Genomic DNA, 19,541 nt, shown 5'->3' with positions numbered 1-19,541 from the left:
ATAATTCTGTGAGATTGTAAGACCAAATTATGGTACAAGTTTGATAATATACTAGTGATCAAACTATACTTGATGGGTTTTTAATTTTTATTATATAATTATATATATTTTGAGATAAAATACAAATAAAAACTTTTATCTAATATTAATAAATTGAATTAACTTGAAATATGCATGAATAAAATTATTGATATAGCCAATTAGTTAAAAAGAGAGAAAAAAAAAAGTTATATTGTGAAACAAATGAATGTGTTTTGAGAATGTTGTAGCCACTATACATTTCGACAATTAAAGTTAATTCTTTTAAAATGTATATTACTCATCTAAAAAAACAATATGTTGAAAAATAACTTTCGTTTTTTTTTTCTAAATATTATATATATATATATGGTGAATAACAATTTATCCCATGTGATATTGAAAATATGCACATTACCCCTCTATGAAGAAAATATAACAATTTACCTATCTGTACTTTTTAAAATGAAACAATTTACCTCGTCATACAGGGAAATAAATCACTATTTGTTTTTTCATAAGGGATAATTTACTTATTTACAATATCACAAGGGAGTTGCATGCATTTTTTTTTCTATATATGTATAAATAATTAAAATTTCATCCTTCAGACCATTTAGTGATGTACTTGAGAATTACAAATATTAAGCAATTATGAATAAAAGATCGGACGATATATAAAGGCAAAAAAATCAAATACTTTACTATGAATTATTTTCCCCAAAGACAAAAACAATGAAAATTGAGAGAAATTATATTTTGCTAATAATATTTGGTAAGTAAATAAGTAGATATTATGACATAGTCGTAAAAACAATGAAGCTTATAGGTTAGTCACTTTTGATTTGAGTAGTTGGGAGAAAAGTGCAAATTATATCAATTAAGATCGGCAGAGTAATCCAATGATGTATTGGTGTTAAAATTAAAGTTTTGTAAGTAAACAAGCTTGAAATTAGATGATTTTAAATTTCACCGACGTATGAATATTTATTTTAATTTATATGAGTGTGTATAGCGGTTTGTATCACTTTATATAAATTTATTATAATTAATTATTGATATGATGTATTATTCAATTTATATAATTGAATACAAGTTTATAATATTACTCAATTGATTGAGATATCCGTATAATTATTGCTAAAAAGATATCGGCAAAGTAATGATTTATTTTTGTATAAAGTGCTATTAATTTTTGAATTCCCGGAATTTCCCTCCATTCATCTTCTACTCAAATTTGAAATTGATATAAATAAGTAGCAGGTTTTCTTGGGGGCACTGCAGCTCTTGCTTCCGCACCTTCAAGCAGCTCATCAATGGCGCCTATTCCCACCTCAAAACCCAACATCAATCCCTGTTCTTCTTCTTCACAATTGACCCATGTTACCCATCCCATTATGACCGATGATGATTTCCAAGAGTCCCCTTCTTTCTCTTTGTCCACCGTTTCCAGAACAAGCTCACATCCACCGCGGCTTAAACTGCATAATTCAAACACTCTTTGCCCACCCAAAAACCTGAAAAATAAAAAATCCAATAATCCAGGAAAAGAAAATTGCTTTTTCGACGAAACAGAGTCAGATTTGGGTTGTGGGTTGGATTCAATCGAACCAACCCTCGATTTGTTGAATCCCAAAGGGATTGGCGATTATTTACGTAATAGTTATTCGATAGAGTCAAGGTTGTTGAAGCACAGGGGAGAAGAGGAGGCAAATGCTTGTGATGAAGAGCTATTTGAGGAGGGAAGCACGCAATTCGATGTGTTGCTCAAGCTGTGTGCTGAGGTGGATGAACCGGGAAATGCTAGTTATAGGGATGATTCAGAAGGAAAATGTGACGTTTCGATTTGCTGTCCTCTTTGTGGAGCTGATATTTCAGGGCTAAGGGATGATCTAAGGCAGATTCACACAAATGAGTGTCTTGATAAATTGGAGGGTTCGACTGATGTAAGAACTCCGCTTTTCTTCTTAATTTAGGGTATCTGAGTTTATCTGTGCTGGCCATACTTTAGCATCATGGCTTTGTAATATGCAAATTATGATGTATGAACTGTACTGATGGATTATATCTAGGATGATATAGTCCTAATTGGCAGTTATGTCAGTCTCAAAAGAATTTTTTTAGTGATATTAACTGAGTCAAAAGGATAAAAAGAAAACACATCAGTTTGTTCGAAATTAGCTGTGGGTAAACAGTTGGCATCTCTGCTTGTAGGATTTACCTTCTGAGAATTTGGAGTGAATCTAAAAGCTGCCAGCCTTGCTGGATCATTTAAACTGATGGAAATCTAAACGTTAGGCCAGAAACACAAACTTAAGAATCTGTTACGTTTTAACCAAAAAATGAGTTCACTCTGCCACTCGGTGCCAAGTCATTTGCTAACCTGCTGAAATATAGTTATATCTGCTACGGATAAAGTAGATCTAGAACATTGAAATTTGAATTCATAACAGTGTCTTTCCTGAAGATACAATAAATTTTAAGTAGATTTATTGCTCAGATTAAGCATAATATTCTCAGGTGGCTGTGAGGGATGATGAGCTAGGAACATATCAATGCCCGGGGCAAGTTCTTGATGGTTCTCCGCATAAATCTGTGAAGGAGGCTGTCGATGCATCTCCAGTTGTAGAATGGCTACGGAACTTGGGCCTTGCAAAATATGAAGAAATTTTCATACGGCAAGAGATTGACTGGAAGGCATTGCAGTGGCTGACAGAAGAGGTTTGCAATTCTTTCTTAACTGCTGGCATTTCGTGATACTATGCCTTTGTATTATTGATTTTAGGAAATGCTTCACTGGGCAGGTGACTGGATAAAAGTCAAACCTTGCTGCTACGCTTATGGTTAAACGAGGCATTTCAGGATTCTCCTCACTAATTGGGAATTGATATATACATTTTCTTGCTGACATTTTACTTAGAAAGCAGGCCAGAAATGGATACGAGACCCTGAACTCCACTAAAAAGAATCCAGGAAAAAGACTAAAAGGGGAATTCTCAAGTAAAAAATGTTCATTAGGTTTAGTTTGAGAGTAGTTTAGACTGACAGAAGCAGAAACACACTGCCAATAGAAACCACGTTCCACCACTAATCCTGTGCCTCTCTTGCAGATAGACTTTGTAAATTGAGTATCTATATGTCATTCCTATCGATTTCATCCATCTGTTAAATTTTGTCCTAAGCTCCAAAATCAGCTCCCAGAGTGCTGGATGTTAGATATCTATTGAAGAGGAACTCACTTCCTACTAGTCCTTGGATTGGTTCTAAATGCGATGTGACTTTTGTTGGACAGCTTCATCTTTTTATTGGTTGTTTCAAATGCCTTCCCATATATATTATGTGTGTGTGTCTACATATATATATATATATATATATATTTATGTGAAAATCAAACCAGTAAGCATGCTTGAAAATTAATTTGTTGAGGGACCTATTGGTGTGGCCTATTATTCTGTGCTCAGGCTGGCAAAAATTATTACCACTGTGGAATCCTTTCTCAATCATTTGAGTGAACTGTGAAATAATAAGCCCGCTTGTGTTTTGACAGGACCTATGTAGCATTGGGATTACAGCGCTTGGTCCAAGAAAAAAAATTCTTCACGCTCTAAGGGAGCTTAGAAACAATTCAACCAGGGCACTTGAACCAAACACAGATGTCTCAAAAGGCATAGCTGATGAAAGTAAACTGGGAACAAACAAGTTGATAACTGATTACTTTTCAGGTCCTCTTTCTGAAAGAAAAAGAGGTGGTGATACTACTAATGTACAAAATAATGTTAGGAGAAGTCAGGCAATTTCTACTCATAGAAGCATTCAAAGAGATGATCGTGTCAGGAAGGGGAAACAGAAAGATGTCCCTTTATGGTGTTGCATACCAGGAACACCATTCCGAGTGGTATCTGTGCTTTCAACATGATTACTACTGCAATCTTTTGATTCCAGTCCCTGTTCAGTTGATCTTCTTACTATAGTACATGTAATATGCTAATATTATGGAGCAAATTTTGCTCCAACAAATGTACATCCTAATTTTTCTTTTAAATTGCAAGAAGACAATTGTCATTTTGTATTATAGCATTCCCATTATGCATCCCTAAAAGAGTTCTCCATGTCTATCAATAAGATCCCTTGTTACAAGAGCTGTATACTAATTCTTTCTTACATCAGAGGCACTGATACTTTATTCTTCTGTTGAGAATGTACTACTAATTCTAATATTTGGTTTTTACATTTTGCAGGATGCCTTTAAATATTTAAGAAGAGATTGTTCTCATTGGTTTCTTACTCACTTCCATTTAGATCGTAAGTCTGTGGTATAATACTTGATAACTATTTAGTACGAAACATGGCAGTATTTGATTATGTCTATTACCATCTATACTGGTTTTGTTACTTTGCATCTTCCAAAGAGACCAGCATTCTATTCAGTTTTACAGAATATGTGTTTTCATTATTTGCAATTCCAGATAGGGTAAAGGATGGAAACCCACATGTAGGAAATATGGAAGAAGCACAAAAACCCAGTACATTTCTCTTTGAGCCATCTGTCCATATTGCACTTTAGCATTGTTATTCAAGAATTGAATGGAAATAGAAATTTATGATGCATGCAGATGTAGTGAACCAGTGTAAGCTTTTAATATAATAAGGCAGAGTTCATGCAAATCATTTAGGGCAATGATAGTTACATATGCCGTCTCTGACGGGTTGTAATACAGAAATTCTGGAGGACAAGACCCGCTCTGCATGTATATCTTGTAGAATTGCCGTCATCATGTACTTCTTACTTACCTATGTGTGCCGTTAGTTCATACAAGTACAGTAGGGCTGAGAAAACTTATGGTGGCAAGAGAGCTGAATGTCTAATAACAAAATACATTTACATGATGCAAAGAATTATGGAGTTTGCATTGTCAACTTCCCTAGGTCACCACCTCTATTGCGTCTGGTTCATCAAGGAAAGAGTTACTAAACATTGGCATTGCATTGTTTCATTTTGCAGATTATCAAGGACTTACCAGGTCCTTCTGTCATGGGATTATATATTGTTCCTCAATTACAGCAAAGCTAATCAATCTGAAGATTGGAATCTCATGGGACAAAATTCAAGTTCTGCCACTCAACCAAAAGATCAATGTTGCAGGAATTGATGTCACGTGCTTTGACGCAAATCACTGCCCTGGTGCAATCATTATCTTGTTTGAACCACCCAACGGTAAGGTGTGTACCAATAATGTTGGGGGACTTCTATCTTTCATTTTTTCTTGTTGGTGTTTCAAGGATTGGTTTTGCTGTTCACTTTTTCAGTCTGTCTTACATACTGGAGATTTCCGGTTTTGTGAGGAAATGAGGGACCTGTCAATCCTGCAAGCTTGTCCGATCCACACCCTCATCCTTGACACAACCTACTGTAATCCGCAGGTAATAGATATTGAAGGAAAGGTACTTAAGCAAATTTGTTTTAGCATGGTGGTGTTTTACCTCTCTGAAGTCAGGATTGGATCAATGGTCATCTTAACACCAGAGATTTCATAATTCCTATTGGAAGTGTCTAAACTATCCTGAAATTTAGTAATTTCATGGCTCTTCCTGTTTATATTTCTGCAGCTTTCGGCTGCCCCTGCAGCAAACTGTGTTTATCTTCCATTTATTTTAACCATCCATTTGTCTTTTTGGATTATTCCAAAAGCAACATCATTAGTTACTCAAATTTGATGTGTATGTATGCTCTATATTTATTTTCTATTTTCTGATGTCCGTGAATGAGTAATTGTTTCTTTTCAACTTTGCAGTATGACTTCCCGAAACAGGATGCTGTAATCCAATTTGTTATTGATGCCATCCAAGCAGAAGCTTTTAACCCCAAGACATTGTTTCTGATTGGCAGCTATACCATTGGTAGTATATATCTACAACAAGCTCTGAGAATAGATTTTGCCAAACCCCAATGCTTACCTTTTGTTTGGGACAGGAAAAGAAAAGCTGTTTGTAGAGGTTGCTAGAGCTCTCCGCAAGAAAGTCTATGTCACTGCAGCAAAATTGCGGCTCCTCGAATGTCTGGATTTGCAACATGAAGAAATGCAATGGTTTACGCTAAATGAACAGGAGAGCCATATTCATGTTGTTCCCATGTGGACTATTGCTAGTTTCAAACGATTGAAGCAGATGTCTAACCAGTACATGGTAACTGTTTTATACAGTTTTATATTTTAATGTAAATCTTTGTTAGGTATGAATAGGGATCTAACGAAGTTAAGGATATCAAAAGTTATATAAAATCCATAGGATCAAAAATTTGGAGTTATCTTTTCTTGCTTTTTCCTCAGCTTCATAAGTGTTTCCTCTATCACCAAACATCATATATATAAATATGTGCTGTACTCCACAGAAACCTAATAAACCTTGGACTTGAATACTGTATCCTTCCATTCAATTTACCACATTTTTTTGTTAACAAAAGAATTAGCTTACTTTAGTATTTAGGTATATTTGTTCATTGACTTTGACTGCTCTAACTTATTGCTTAACATCCTTTTCCATACGAGAAAATGGTGCAGTATTTACCCGCCACATACACATGATAAAATTGTTCTTATTCATAATTACAGACCAATAAACTCTTATAATGTTCAATCCACATTATATGACATTGGTGATATTAATTATATCCTCATTATTGTGCTCGACTGCTTATGATCCTTACTTTTCAAGACATAGTAGATAAATTGTGCTTTTCCGGATTAGCGTCGAAGGAAGCTTCGAATTTGCATTGAATAACACATTTTAAGCAACCTGTAGAAGTGATTGCAGAAACTACCTTGTTTCTGATAGTATGAAGCAAACTCTAGAGACTTCAGCTTATTTTGACTTTTTCCCTCTAAAATTTCCAGTTATTGTTTCTTCAACTTTGTGTACAGGGCCGGTTTAGTCTAATAGTTGCTGTATCACCTACTGGTTGGTCATTTGGAAAAGGAAAGAAGTCTACAGGAAGAAGATGGCAGCAGGGGACCATTATAAGGTGAACACAGTTTCCAGTTTAATCAAACACATGTGAATTTCTTAACAATCCATTTTCCGCTTATAAGCACTCTGACTTAGATGCCTGACTAAATTATCTGTCTTGTCCAGGTATGAGGTTCCATACAGCGAGCATAGCAGCTTCACGGAGCTGAAGGAGTTTGTTAAGTTTATCTCTCCAGTGGATATCATCCCAAGCGTCAACAATGATGGGCCAGATGCTCATAACTCAATGGTCTCCCAGCTCTTGGCTTAGGCAGCCATCGATGTACAAGAAAAACTGCTGAGTTTTTATCCCTCAACTCAGTCGTCAATGTAAGCAAACTCTGCAATATTGGTTGTTTGAGTGCAAATTACAAGTTGGTGATCATAACAACAGACCGGCGGCAATAAATTTGTCCAAAGGTAAAAGTTAAATTGCAGAATAAAATCCTTGGCCAGTGCCCCAGAACAGATCTTATTACAAAATCTCTTTTTTTGGTATCCTTGCCTGTGTTGTATTGTTTACACTAGATTATTTCTTATTTGAAGCATTATGACTTGAAGAGAACATCTGTGAACAGTGTATATTATGCAGATGAATTTGTGCCAAAAATGTCAATATGTAGAAAAGGAGATTACACTCTTTAATTTTAGCATGGATTGGATGTGTTATTATCCATCAATCACTAATCCTTTATTGTAGCATATAATTTCATCAACCAAGAATTTTTAATGCATTCCATCTACCTAAAAAATTCATTTGCCTAAATTCGCATACTTGAATCAGATTTTCATCAGTGTGTACTTAGATGGAGGGCCTCGAACACGAATTTTTATTAAATGATGATTATTACAATAATATTATTAAAATGGAGTCCATCCACCTAACTAATACGACATATTTTCACGTACCCTATTATTATATTTATGGCTGCTCCTCCTCTTGGTAGAGTACAGGGGAGGAGAGGAGAATCTTCAGGTACGATACCGTATCAGAAGCCCTCCCCGACCATTGACCCGTAGCCGGGGTTCAATAAGAGCGAGAGCGGTGAATATTTGAAGTCAGAGCGGCTATGTGCTAACAACCTCTTCTTTGTCTCATCAATCTAAACATAAAACATTCCGACGTCAGACTTTTCCAAATGCTTTTTGTTGGTAATCATTTGAATAATACAACTTTTATTATTAACACAGAGCCCTTATCCAAATTACAACTTTCAACTCATTATTTTAGAGTCAATTAGGTCATCCCCACCCCATAAAACCAAAACATAAATCATAAACTAAAGTCAAATGTGAGGCCATTTTTTTCAAAAGTTTTACAATAACATTTGACTCATTATGTTTTACATCACCATCGCTTTATGTATATTGAAAAATGTACCATTTTACTTTTACTTAAATATCCACATCCTTATAATTAAAAAAAGTAAATTATATATATATATATATATATATATTACATCCTTATTGGCAAGCTGTGATGCATGAACACAAATACAATACGATACAAATTAATACGGTGAAACAAAATGTATATAAAAATTAGAACATGATTGGGTACTGACACGACTGTATATATTATATTTTCTTTTATTATATATATTCTCAATTTCTTATAAAATTACAATATGCAATATGAAAAATATTAAGATAAAACATAATATAAGCCTATTGTACATCTAAATTCTTAATCAAATGTAGCTTAAAAAATATACATCATCAGTTTATTTTTAAAATACGCAATGAAAAGTTTCTAATAACTGAAATTAGTTAAATAATCACGACTATATTTCGAATTTTTAGTAATTTCATCCCAAAACTTTTAGTTCTAGAGGGGTGAATTAATTCCTTTTCTTTTTCATTAAGCCCGAAGCTATTTTTTTTTTAAAGACATTAAACACTTTTTGAAATTATAAAAAAAAAATTCTAAATGTGTCCAAAATGTATCGGACACGTCAACAAACATGCCAGATGCCGTGTCCATTTTTTTTTTGTTTTTATATATTTTTGGCACACTGATGCCATATCCGATACGTGCTCGAGACGTATCCGACACTGTATCGAGTAAATTTTTTGAAGTGTCCGTGGATTATAGCTAGCAGGATATTTGAATTGGAAGAATGAGTAGTACGTACTGATATATTTATACTATTATATAATTGACAATTCTTTTTCATTCCATCCTAATTAACCAAATTAATTATCTCCACAAGATTAAACCAGATATATAAGTAGGGGTGAATAGTAATTTACTCCCCGTGATATTGAAAATGAGAACATTACGCTCATATGAAAAAAATATAGCAATTTACCTCCGGAGATAAATTACTTCATTTTAAAAATCATAGGGGGATAAATTGTTGTATTTTAAAAAATATAAAGAGGTAAATCTATTTATTTTTTCACTAAGAGGGTAATTTGCGATATTACAAGGGAATTGCTTGCATTTTTCCCATATAAGTAGTATTTCTTCATATCAGAAATTAATAAATTCAAATTCCTATATATTTAATTTATTTATTTGTGGTCAGCAAATTCCACACATGCGCGGGTGGTTACCCTAATAGGGCAACGCCGGCCATGGAAATAGCATAGGATGAGAAAAAGGGCGGACGAAGAATTATAGGAGGAAGAAAATAGAAGAGTATGAGTTGAAGTTGTGTGTGTGTCAATGAGGTGCCACTGTGAATGCCAATGCCACTGCCACGTTTGGTTTCTGCATTCAACACTGATCAACGGAGCTCATCGTACGTTCACATGATGAGGTGCATGCAACTGTTCTTGGTCGGTGCTGGAACGAACCGGCCACCTGCGGCTGCTGCAGAGTACCCGTGCCCGTGTGTCCGTAGTTACGGCTGAAACCCGGCGCCCTCCTTCTTTAACCAACTATTCCTTTTCGGCCTTAATTAGTCGACCATCTTCATTCATTTTACTTTTTCTTTATTTCATGACACAACATCTACAGCATATCTATATATTTATTGTCCTGAAAATGAGACCTTTGTCCAGATCCATGAAAAGCAGCATCTCCAAGTTATGTCCCATCACTTCCACCACAATCTCACATACAAACACGTGCTTATTTATGTGATCTGTATGCTATTGAAAACCAAAAAGCCTCTCAAGCATATATCATTAGATTCTTTACTTTTTAGTATTACTGTGATGGATGAGTAGGAAGGCGCAGATTATACTGTACTTTAAATTAGATCTCACTGTACTCAAATAATGATACTCAAAATCTATATTATATTTACCCTATAATAGATTTTGATTTGATTATATATATATTGGTAAGAACTTTTCCATATGTTGTATATCTCTAGCTATTACCTAAGTAGAAAACACTTATAGATTCACGTAGACCTTCTTTGTACGATTATTATAAATTAATACTACAACTCCGACCCTAAATTATTAGGGCTACAAACTCTAAATTCACATCATATATTATTATTGATCATTGAAAAACAAGTGCAGCAAACACAAACACGATGATAGGCGGATATTGATTATTCGTAACGCATCTTATAACATTGAAAATCCCGTTCGACAAGAAAATATTATCTTAATAGAATCAATGGCCCCAATTTGATGTGATGGCATTGGCATCCAAGATCTTATATATCTATTGTGCATGGAGCACCACACATCATTTTTGTTGTGAAATACACATCGATAACTCAACATTGAAATGAAATATTTGATTGAGTTACAGTATGAAATTTAACATCTCAACTATATATATGTTTTCCCAATATCGTATATATAACACAACGCAAGCATATAAAAAGTGCAGTGTAGCTGAATTTGAATCCACAGATCAAATCGAGAGACAGAAAATTCTGTATTTCAATTTGATTTATTTCATTTTTAGCTGGGCATTAATGCAGCCTTGTGTGTGTGTGTGTATATATATATAGACAGTACATGTGCTAATTGTATTAATTCCAAACTCTTCTAATAACTACATCTATAAGGTATACCTATCAGGGAACTGTGATTGTCTGGGCAAAGGGTATCTCCCAGAACAAAAACCGGCCAATGACATTATGATCCTCTTCGTCTCATTGCCAGAATCTCAGTCAAACTTTCCGGCAACAGGGAAGTACGAAAGAGTAACCGGAAAGCTAAACAACATTGATCGCCAAGCCCCTGATAAGCGCATTACTTCCACAATGCATGCACTTTTAGTTCTTACTAATTAATGCAGTGAAGTAGTATGTAGTAATGCGTTTTCTGATGATCAGAAGTTCCAGAGATCAGAAGAGAAGACATTACCACCATTTCCATGGTCATTGTCATCGTCGTTGTCCTCATCTTGATCATTGCCCTTTTCAGTGAAATGCGGCGGCATGTACATGTAACTGGGCTCGTGAAAGAGCACGTAATCCAGGACATGATCACCGGCAGCATTCCCCCCACTGCTCGAGTCCCACATGTCCCAAGCCGACCAATCGATCAAGTCCATCGGCCCCGCCCCTTCCGAATGCGTCGACGACGGCGATGTGTCCTCGTCCATGGCCGGTGCCCCGAACTGATCAACATTCGGCGCCTGTGAGTGAGGCTGATTATTATTACTTGAGGAGCTGCTGCCACTGTAATTATAAGTATTCGCGTAGTGGTGCGCCACGGTTTGTATCTCAGCTGGATTCAGCGCCTGCCCGCCGGAAATGTTGGGCGGATCATCAGGGAAATTGAATTTCGCGTTGGGGCCACGGAGACAGAACAAGGCTGCGTCGAAAGCTCTCGCCGCTTTCTCCGCCGTGTCATAGGAGCCCAACCATATACGCTCCCTGCTGTTGGGAAGGCGTATCTCGGAAACATACTTCCCCCACTTCCTCTTCCGCACACCCTTGTACTTCAACTCATTATTAACGCTGGGCTCCGACGAGGCGGCAGCAGCGGCAGCGGCGGCGGAGGGTGTCTTAACCATTTTATGAAATAATTTATGGGTTTCTTGATAATCAACAGAAAAGCGTCGTGAGATGTGCAGTGGCCCCGGAGATTGCATGCATCAGCAAGAGCAATTGATTTGGCGGCTGGGAGATTTGAGGCATATATAATGGGAAGAGCACAGTCCAAAAATCCTCCTACATGGCGGAACGGAAGGCAAAATTCAGATTCAAGTCATAGCGCGTTGAACCGAAAGTCCAACTGAGCGTAAAATTAGCGTACGGGAAGATGAGGAGTTTAATGAGAATCATGAGACGATCCATTGATGGGAACGCGGTAGGGTCAGCCCTCCCAAGCCCAAACAAATACCCCATGTGCTTTCATTTTTAATCATCTAATTATGTGCTTCCAAATATTTTTAAAGTGATCCATCACTATTCTTGATGTGAGTGAGACCATCTTCACAATCTTTATTTCTTAAAAAAAAAAATTATAATTAAATCATCTATTATTATTATTTTTATTCTTAGAAAATAATTTGTTTGATCTTAATCGAGAATAAATATAAATTTTTATTTTTTTCAAATATCAGTAAATTTAGTAAATTTTAACTAACAGATGGTTCTATTTAATAAACGAAAACAAAACTCAAGAGTATTATATCTAATTTTCAAATCACAAGAGATCTACGTATAACTATCCCTATAATTATTGATGTCCGGATATTTTTTTATGATCTTTTTAAAGTAAAAAGGAATTGTAATTTATCATGATTGTTGTTGTGGGAATATCTTGATAATAATTCTACAGTGATTTAATTTTTGAATAATGTTTATAAGTATAATATTTTTATTTAAATTAATAAAGACTATGAATTGAAGGATTGATTTGTATTTATGTTGTTATTATTGAGAAATTAAATATAGTATATCACACTTGAAAAAGTCCATCCATCAGCATGTAATTAATATCAATAAACTATGCTGTGAAAACATGTGTCTTCTCTCCTGCAAATTAATGTCAAAACGCGACTTGAAAGGCACATGCATTTTGACAAACTAAGTTCAATTAATAAGACTAATGGAACTCAATTAATCTAACAAACATAATAATCTGCCCCTATCACTTTATATCATCAACTTCTTCCAATAATCATGGAATTAATACCACTCTATGACCAAGTAAAATCAAATTATATATTAGCATAAACAATCAATATCTTTTTATAATTAATATGTTGAGGATCCAATACTTGTTAGGCCCCGTTACCAAAAATGGTCCATTTTTAGTTAAATGATAGATTGCGTTAGTGGATAATTTTTTTTATAATTGATTTAAGATATCGAATATGACTTGATCTGTGTTAATAATCCGAAACTAAAAAGGTAAATTACAGTCATCTCGATTTCCTGAAATTTAGTATAATTATGAATATATATTCATTATTTGAGAAATTACAAATACTCCCTTGAATTTAGTATAATTAACTCAAAAGTCGAGTCCATTTTATTATGTCTTTATTCAATTTTTATAATAAAATGATCAAAAAACTATTTTATGTAACGAATTAAATTTTATAAGATATTTTTATAAAGTATAAATAATAATACCCACATAGCCGTATGGGAGGTAGAGTCGGAAAAAAGACGGAGGAAGGGTGTTGATCAATGACAATCCTGGATGATTGATTTCACACACGTTGGGATAAAATTAATGTTGTCAAGTTCTTGGGATGAGATTGTTTAAGTCGTATGTCTATTCTGACCATTTCTTGTTCAGTTTTAGGGACCCTTTCACTCCCAAGACTATAGTCCTATATCTATCAGCCTAATTATAATACCGGCCTGCCGTTCAACATGTCAACCCCCTATCCCCCCCTGTCCCACCATCCACTACCCAATATTATTACACCTCAAAAAATAAAAAAGAAAAGAAATATATATATATATATATGATATCTATTTATTTTATTTAGATATAAAGGTTCATTGATTAATACATCCATCTTTCAACAAAATAATAAATTATTAATAAAGTAGCTATACACACATACATATATACATTAATTTAATTTAATTTATTCCCACGATTTCTTAGATCATACAAAGCTTCAATTGTATCTCTTCATCTTGATTTGTCAGATGTCAAATTTAATTAATTACTATAAATTAATCAGCAATGCGTGTTATTAGGACATACTCATATAATTAATTGCATGGGTTTTAACATCTACATTAAGCATTAATTAAAGTAGAACAATTTTTACCAAAGTATTTGGTAAAAATTGGAAAGTTCATAGTTACCTACATTACATTGACATTTAGACAGTCTTGTTTTCACATTGTATTAGGATACAGATGAGGATGAGAATTCCTGAGTTTGGTGCTATATATGTATATCAGTGTACGGAAATGTAAACAAGTGCAGTTCTATTCTTGGAAAGTTTGATTACCTATGTGATGACGAACTCAATTTTTCTAAATTTTTGTTGAATGTGGACACATTGAAATAAAGTGTGTGGTCATGATCGATGATGATTCCATGAATCCCTACAATCTTAATTTTGTTGGTATTACCAAAACATTGACTATTAAATTATTTTACTTGGATTTTTCTGTTCTTATTTTGGAAATTTGATCTGATATATATATATATATATAGAGAGAGAGAGAGAGAGAGAGAGAGGGAGTTTGATTGGCCGAAAGTTTGTATTCTTTTTTCAAATGTGGTCTGTAATAAATAGGGTCGATGTCTGTGTAATCATTTTCAAGATTGATAAAACATTGGTCCAAGGAATATGACAATAACCTAATTAATAAATATAATGTCAACGTATTATTTTCATAGTAGATCTACAATCCTGTTTTTTTCAAGTCACTTTCTCGATTTCTTTTTCTTTGTTAATTTTTTCCCCGATAAGTATATTTCTCTCCAAAATTTTAATTTAGATATTGAAGCATTTACATTAATAAAATGTCGATTATGTATGTCAAGCCAAGTTCTATCAGAATCTAGCAGCTGACCGAAATTGGATTTGTCCTAAAATCAACCCCCAATTTTTATACATTCACACCCCCCCCTCCCCCAAGGGAGTAAAAAAGAACAGACAAAATCCACTTTCTATAATTCTTACCAATAAAAAGAAAAGAAAAACAAAAACAGCAAAACCGTCTCATTTTTTAGAGCGCCCTTGTCTCATTCTCTATGGTTTTGTTTTGCTAGACATGTGTAAGGCCTTTTCCTCATTGTTGTACGTAGAAATAATTGTATTTGTATTGTTATATATTTGTATTTAATTTTCAATGATTATTATAATAATTTAAAATCAACTATATTAATAAAAAAATATCAAGCGATAATTTTAAAGTTGTCCACTAATAAAATATATTAAGTGACAGCCAATTTGCGCTTATCATTATATAGTTATTAGTAAAAAGAATCGTATATAAAGTTATCTGTGTTAGATCGTCATTATATATATATATATATCTAATTGTCTTTAGTGACAATTTTATGCCTTATAAAAAAGTTCATTATTGAGATAATTAAAATAAAAATTTTTGTCACTATATTATAATTAATGATAATATTAAAATTGTAACCCGACTTTTCTTTTTGTCATCAAATTTGTCTTTCTTTTTTGTGGTGATTTTGACGAATTTAATATTTTATTCAACAAATTGTCGTGACGGTTGTGTCACTGCAGGGCGGTATATTTGGGGGTGGCCGGAAAAAATGGCAGGTGAGATGCCGAATCCCTCGTGCTGGTGCGCTTGTAGGCGCCCTGATTAAGATTTTGAAGAGATGTTGGGTGGGTACGTAGGGCTATGGAACTGAGATTTTGTCAAAATTGGTTGGTTTTAAATAATGTTTTATGTAACAAAATGATTTCATAAACAGAGTGAAACATGGATTTAGTAGGGTCTTGACAGGTTTATGTGGTCCCTCATTATGACTATTAATTAGAGTCAAAAGTGTATGTATTAATTAGGCAAAATCACACCCTAATAATGTCTCAACATTATAATTCTTTGTAATGACTGAATTGTGAATTATGTACGTAATTTCTTACGACCTCTCCGTACTTGTAGAATAATACCCTTCATTAACGCAATTTAAATTCAAGATTTTTAAATTTTTTGTTTAATTTTAGCACCATAATGAGTGTATTATAATAATAGATTCGACTACTTTTGAAAGAAAAATTTAATTTAAAAAAAAAATAAAACCTTAGTTTAAAATATTTGGAGAGAAGACAAGGCAAAGACTAGAGATGACATAGGATATGATGAGGAGTGGATTGTTTTCCTATTTGAATTGTTGTCGGCTAGGCCTGGGAATGTCAATTACTCACTACTGTTGGTGTCGATTTTGATGTTTGTTCAGCTGAGGAGTTTGTAATATGTTTCCCGTGTTTGGAATTTAATGATTGTTCTATTTATGTTTGGAATTCCCAAAAATTCCAAGATTTTACCATGTTTCCCGTGTTCCGTTTTCACATACTATTTTTTATTCCCTTTTTCTAGATGAAATTGGAGAAGTTTAAGAATGTTCCTGTTTCATTTGGGAACTTTAATTTGGAGGATTACGTCAGGGGCTTAGTTGCCAGTCGGGTCCTTTATAATTTATTTACTGTCATTAAAAGTTAAATTTAATAATGTGAAAATCAACATACGACTACAATGTTGTTCTCAATTTCCCACTTTCTCTCTTGTCAACTTTCATATTTCTTTACTAATGAAGCCTATCTCATTGACGATGTTGAAATCCATGACTATAAGACCATGTGGACGACTCCCACCACCATATGAGATATTATTCTACTTTAATAGTAGGTCTCGTTTTACTCTGATAGTAGTTATTGATTAGATATAACTATATGATATTAATGATTAGTATATTAAGTTGTTAAATATAAATATTTGATATTGATGATTGTAGTCGATTTGCCCCAAAAGAAAAATAATTCATCACTTCCACATCCCCTTTTCTTCTCTTATTTTTTCAATATTTTATTAACCTAATTGATACATATTTTAGAAATTAATTATTTTTTTAAAAAATATATTAATTATACTTTACACATTTAAGCATGCCATATATACTCGTTTAAATACAGGTTTAGTTTATAGAGATTTATGGCAGTTGGGCTGCTTTTAAAAGTCCCGGTTTGGAATTATTACATAAATACTAACTACTATTTATGGGCTTTACAATCAAACGGAAGGCCCACTTCAAATAGTAAACTCAATTTCAGCCCAAAATCGAATTCATTTGGGCTAAATTAGCAATCTGGGGTGGCCCACTTATATCTATACCGTATTATTAAAGGATAGCACCCATTTGGTTTCTCTCTTTTTTGGTCTATTTTTTTTATTTTTTTTATTTAATTTATTTTTTATTCATTTTATAATTTTCCACTTTTTTCATTATCTTTTGATATTTACTTATTTCTTTTTATTTTCATGCACCTTTTTTTTTGACACTATTTTATTATAAATTTAATATTAACTCATCATTTATTATATACTTTATTAAACAATATATATTTTAAAAAAATATATTTTTTTATTAGTACTGTAAAATTTGCAAATACATAGTGTGCCACACAAATACTAATATATATAATTAAATGTGGAAGTTGAGTGAGGGGCCATTGACATGGGAGTAGAGAACAGTACAGGGAGACATGTTTCTGTATGTGGGACTGAAATTAAATTTGTGCAATTACTATTACTATTAGTTGGCTGGCATGGAGATGCAGCAAAGACGACTCAGCCCTCAAACATGCAGATTGCACCGCAGGTGCTTCTTTCTCACTCACTCATTTTCATGCCACCTCTATGTACTAGGTGGTGTATGCCTCCGATGTGAGACCTCATATATCTACATTTGTTATACATATATACGTACACTTGTTTCCATTATTATTAATTGCACCAAATGTTACGTGGGATTTGACTTATGTTTCATTTTAAAATTAGATACGTATTTTATTCATACAAGATTGATTTGCGTGCTCCAATGCATTGACATATGGGAGAAGTACGTATTTTTCTTTTCAATGTATCCAATTCGGTATAGTGCGCTCGTGATTGATAAATTAATTACAGATAGGTATAGTGACGGGGTGGGGATATTTCGGCTGTATTAATTAAATATAGATCATATGTCGCCATGCATACAGTTATTTTAGCAATTGCTCATGACCATATTTGTATATTTATATTTTTTTTCAAAAGAAAATTTAATTATTCTTTTTAAAGTATACCCCGAAACTCATGTATTACATAATTTTTCCTTTTTTAATGATGAGTTCTTGATAATGAATCTTATAATGTGAACGTTAAAAATCGATGTATGTTATATATATATATATATATGATAATTTTATTTTTCAAATTAATATGAAAGAGATGGAAAATTAGCAAGTGAGATGTATAATTTTTGCAGGGCATGAAGATATAGTGGGTTGAACGGCCAAGATAAATAGTTATATATAAATATATAGTCGTTGAGCGACTTGTACACAGTGGTTTAATTATTTAATTAGGTACGTAAGACGTTGACGATGGATGGGTGGGGATGAAGACAAATTAAGAGAATTATAAATGATGAACATAAAGTCAAGTAGGTCAACATCCTCCTTTCTTTATTGTGCTTCGTCATCCCTCTCACACTGCTCACGCAACTTGGATTTACCAGAATATTTATCCTATCTTCTCTGCCTAAATAAAAAAGAAAAAAATAATAAAAGAGGACAATAGTTCTTAATTACTTAATTTAAATGGTGAGAATAATAATTAATTTTAGAATATTAGCCATAATGGATCTCAAAGTTCTCATAGTAATATTTATTTTGCAAAAATTGTGATTAATGTTAAGAATTAGTGATAAGTGAAAAAGTTGTGTATTAAATTGTCACTAGAAATAATTAATAATATTTGATGATGATAATTTAGTGACAATAATTGTTTATTATTGTTATATTTATGTTGTTACTGTGGATGTACATATTATTAATTATCTATAGTGTGCGTACTAAGGTCCAGCAATACCAAAATAGTCGCCGGGCTTCCATGAAAATTGCAAGATTATTGGGGAATAAACTTGCAAAATAGATGTTACTACTCTGATGTTTAAGTTAGTAACGTGTGTACTCAAGAAATAAAAGAAAAACTTGAATTAAAGCCATGAGAATAATCGTCAAAAATTATGTAATTCATGTGAGGTGAAAAATATGCTGAAAATTTCTAAAATTTGAGAGATAATGAGAGTACAAGTGTGATAGCTTGTGTTACCAAAATAAATACACAATGTCTTAATTTATAGCATCCATAGAAAAAGATTCGGAAAGTAGTTGGGGTGGATTCGATACCGTTGGATAGCTGCAAATGTTAGTTAAATAACATAAAGATCCAGTTACTTGCTGATTCAGTTAAGAGATTCAGTTACTTGCTGATTAAAAAATTAATTCCAGTTGAGTCTCTTCAGGTTAATTGGAGATCTTTTAATATGGTGTGTCCTTAAGTTGTTGTGTTGTTCATGTTGTATTCTGACTCAACGTGTTGAATTTTGCTTCTTTATTGGGCTACCAAGTTAGTAAAAATAAGATTAGTTACGGG

The 19,541-nt window shown here is 33.3% G+C and overlaps 2 protein-coding genes across 2 annotated transcripts; one reads left to right on the top strand and one right to left on the bottom strand.

Moving 5' to 3' along the window:
- Positions 1-1,276: 1,276 nt before the first annotated feature.
- Positions 1,277-7,700, top strand: LOC105164849 (sterile alpha motif (SAM) domain-containing protein). Its single transcript, XM_011083650.3, has 10 exons — positions 1,277-1,964; positions 2,539-2,739; positions 3,566-3,913; positions 4,257-4,320; positions 5,021-5,238; positions 5,326-5,439; positions 5,811-5,916; positions 5,990-6,201; positions 6,936-7,036; positions 7,147-7,700. The coding sequence occupies exons 1-10, from the start codon at positions 1,335-1,337 to the stop codon at positions 7,289-7,291; spliced, it is 2,139 nt and encodes a 712-aa protein (XP_011081952.1). The 5' UTR covers positions 1,277-1,334; the 3' UTR covers positions 7,292-7,700.
- Positions 7,701-10,709: 3,009 nt separating this feature from the next.
- LOC105164850 (uncharacterized) lies at positions 10,710-12,152 on the bottom strand. The gene has a single exon (XM_011083651.3). It carries the CDS (start codon positions 12,032-12,034, stop codon positions 11,267-11,269), a length of 768 nt encoding a protein of 255 aa, XP_011081953.2. The 5' UTR covers positions 12,035-12,152; the 3' UTR covers positions 10,710-11,266.
- Positions 12,153-19,541: the final 7,389 nt, after the last annotated feature.

The sequence above is a fragment of the Sesamum indicum genome, linkage group LG6 (genome assembly GCF_026168435.1).
Source record: "Sesamum indicum cultivar Baizhima isolate 11 linkage group LG6, ASM2616843v1, whole genome shotgun sequence".
Taxonomy (NCBI): Eukaryota; Viridiplantae; Streptophyta; class Magnoliopsida; order Lamiales; family Pedaliaceae; genus Sesamum; species Sesamum indicum.
Note: the sequence above shows the minus strand (reverse complement) of the source record. Positions and strands in the feature narration are given on the sequence as shown.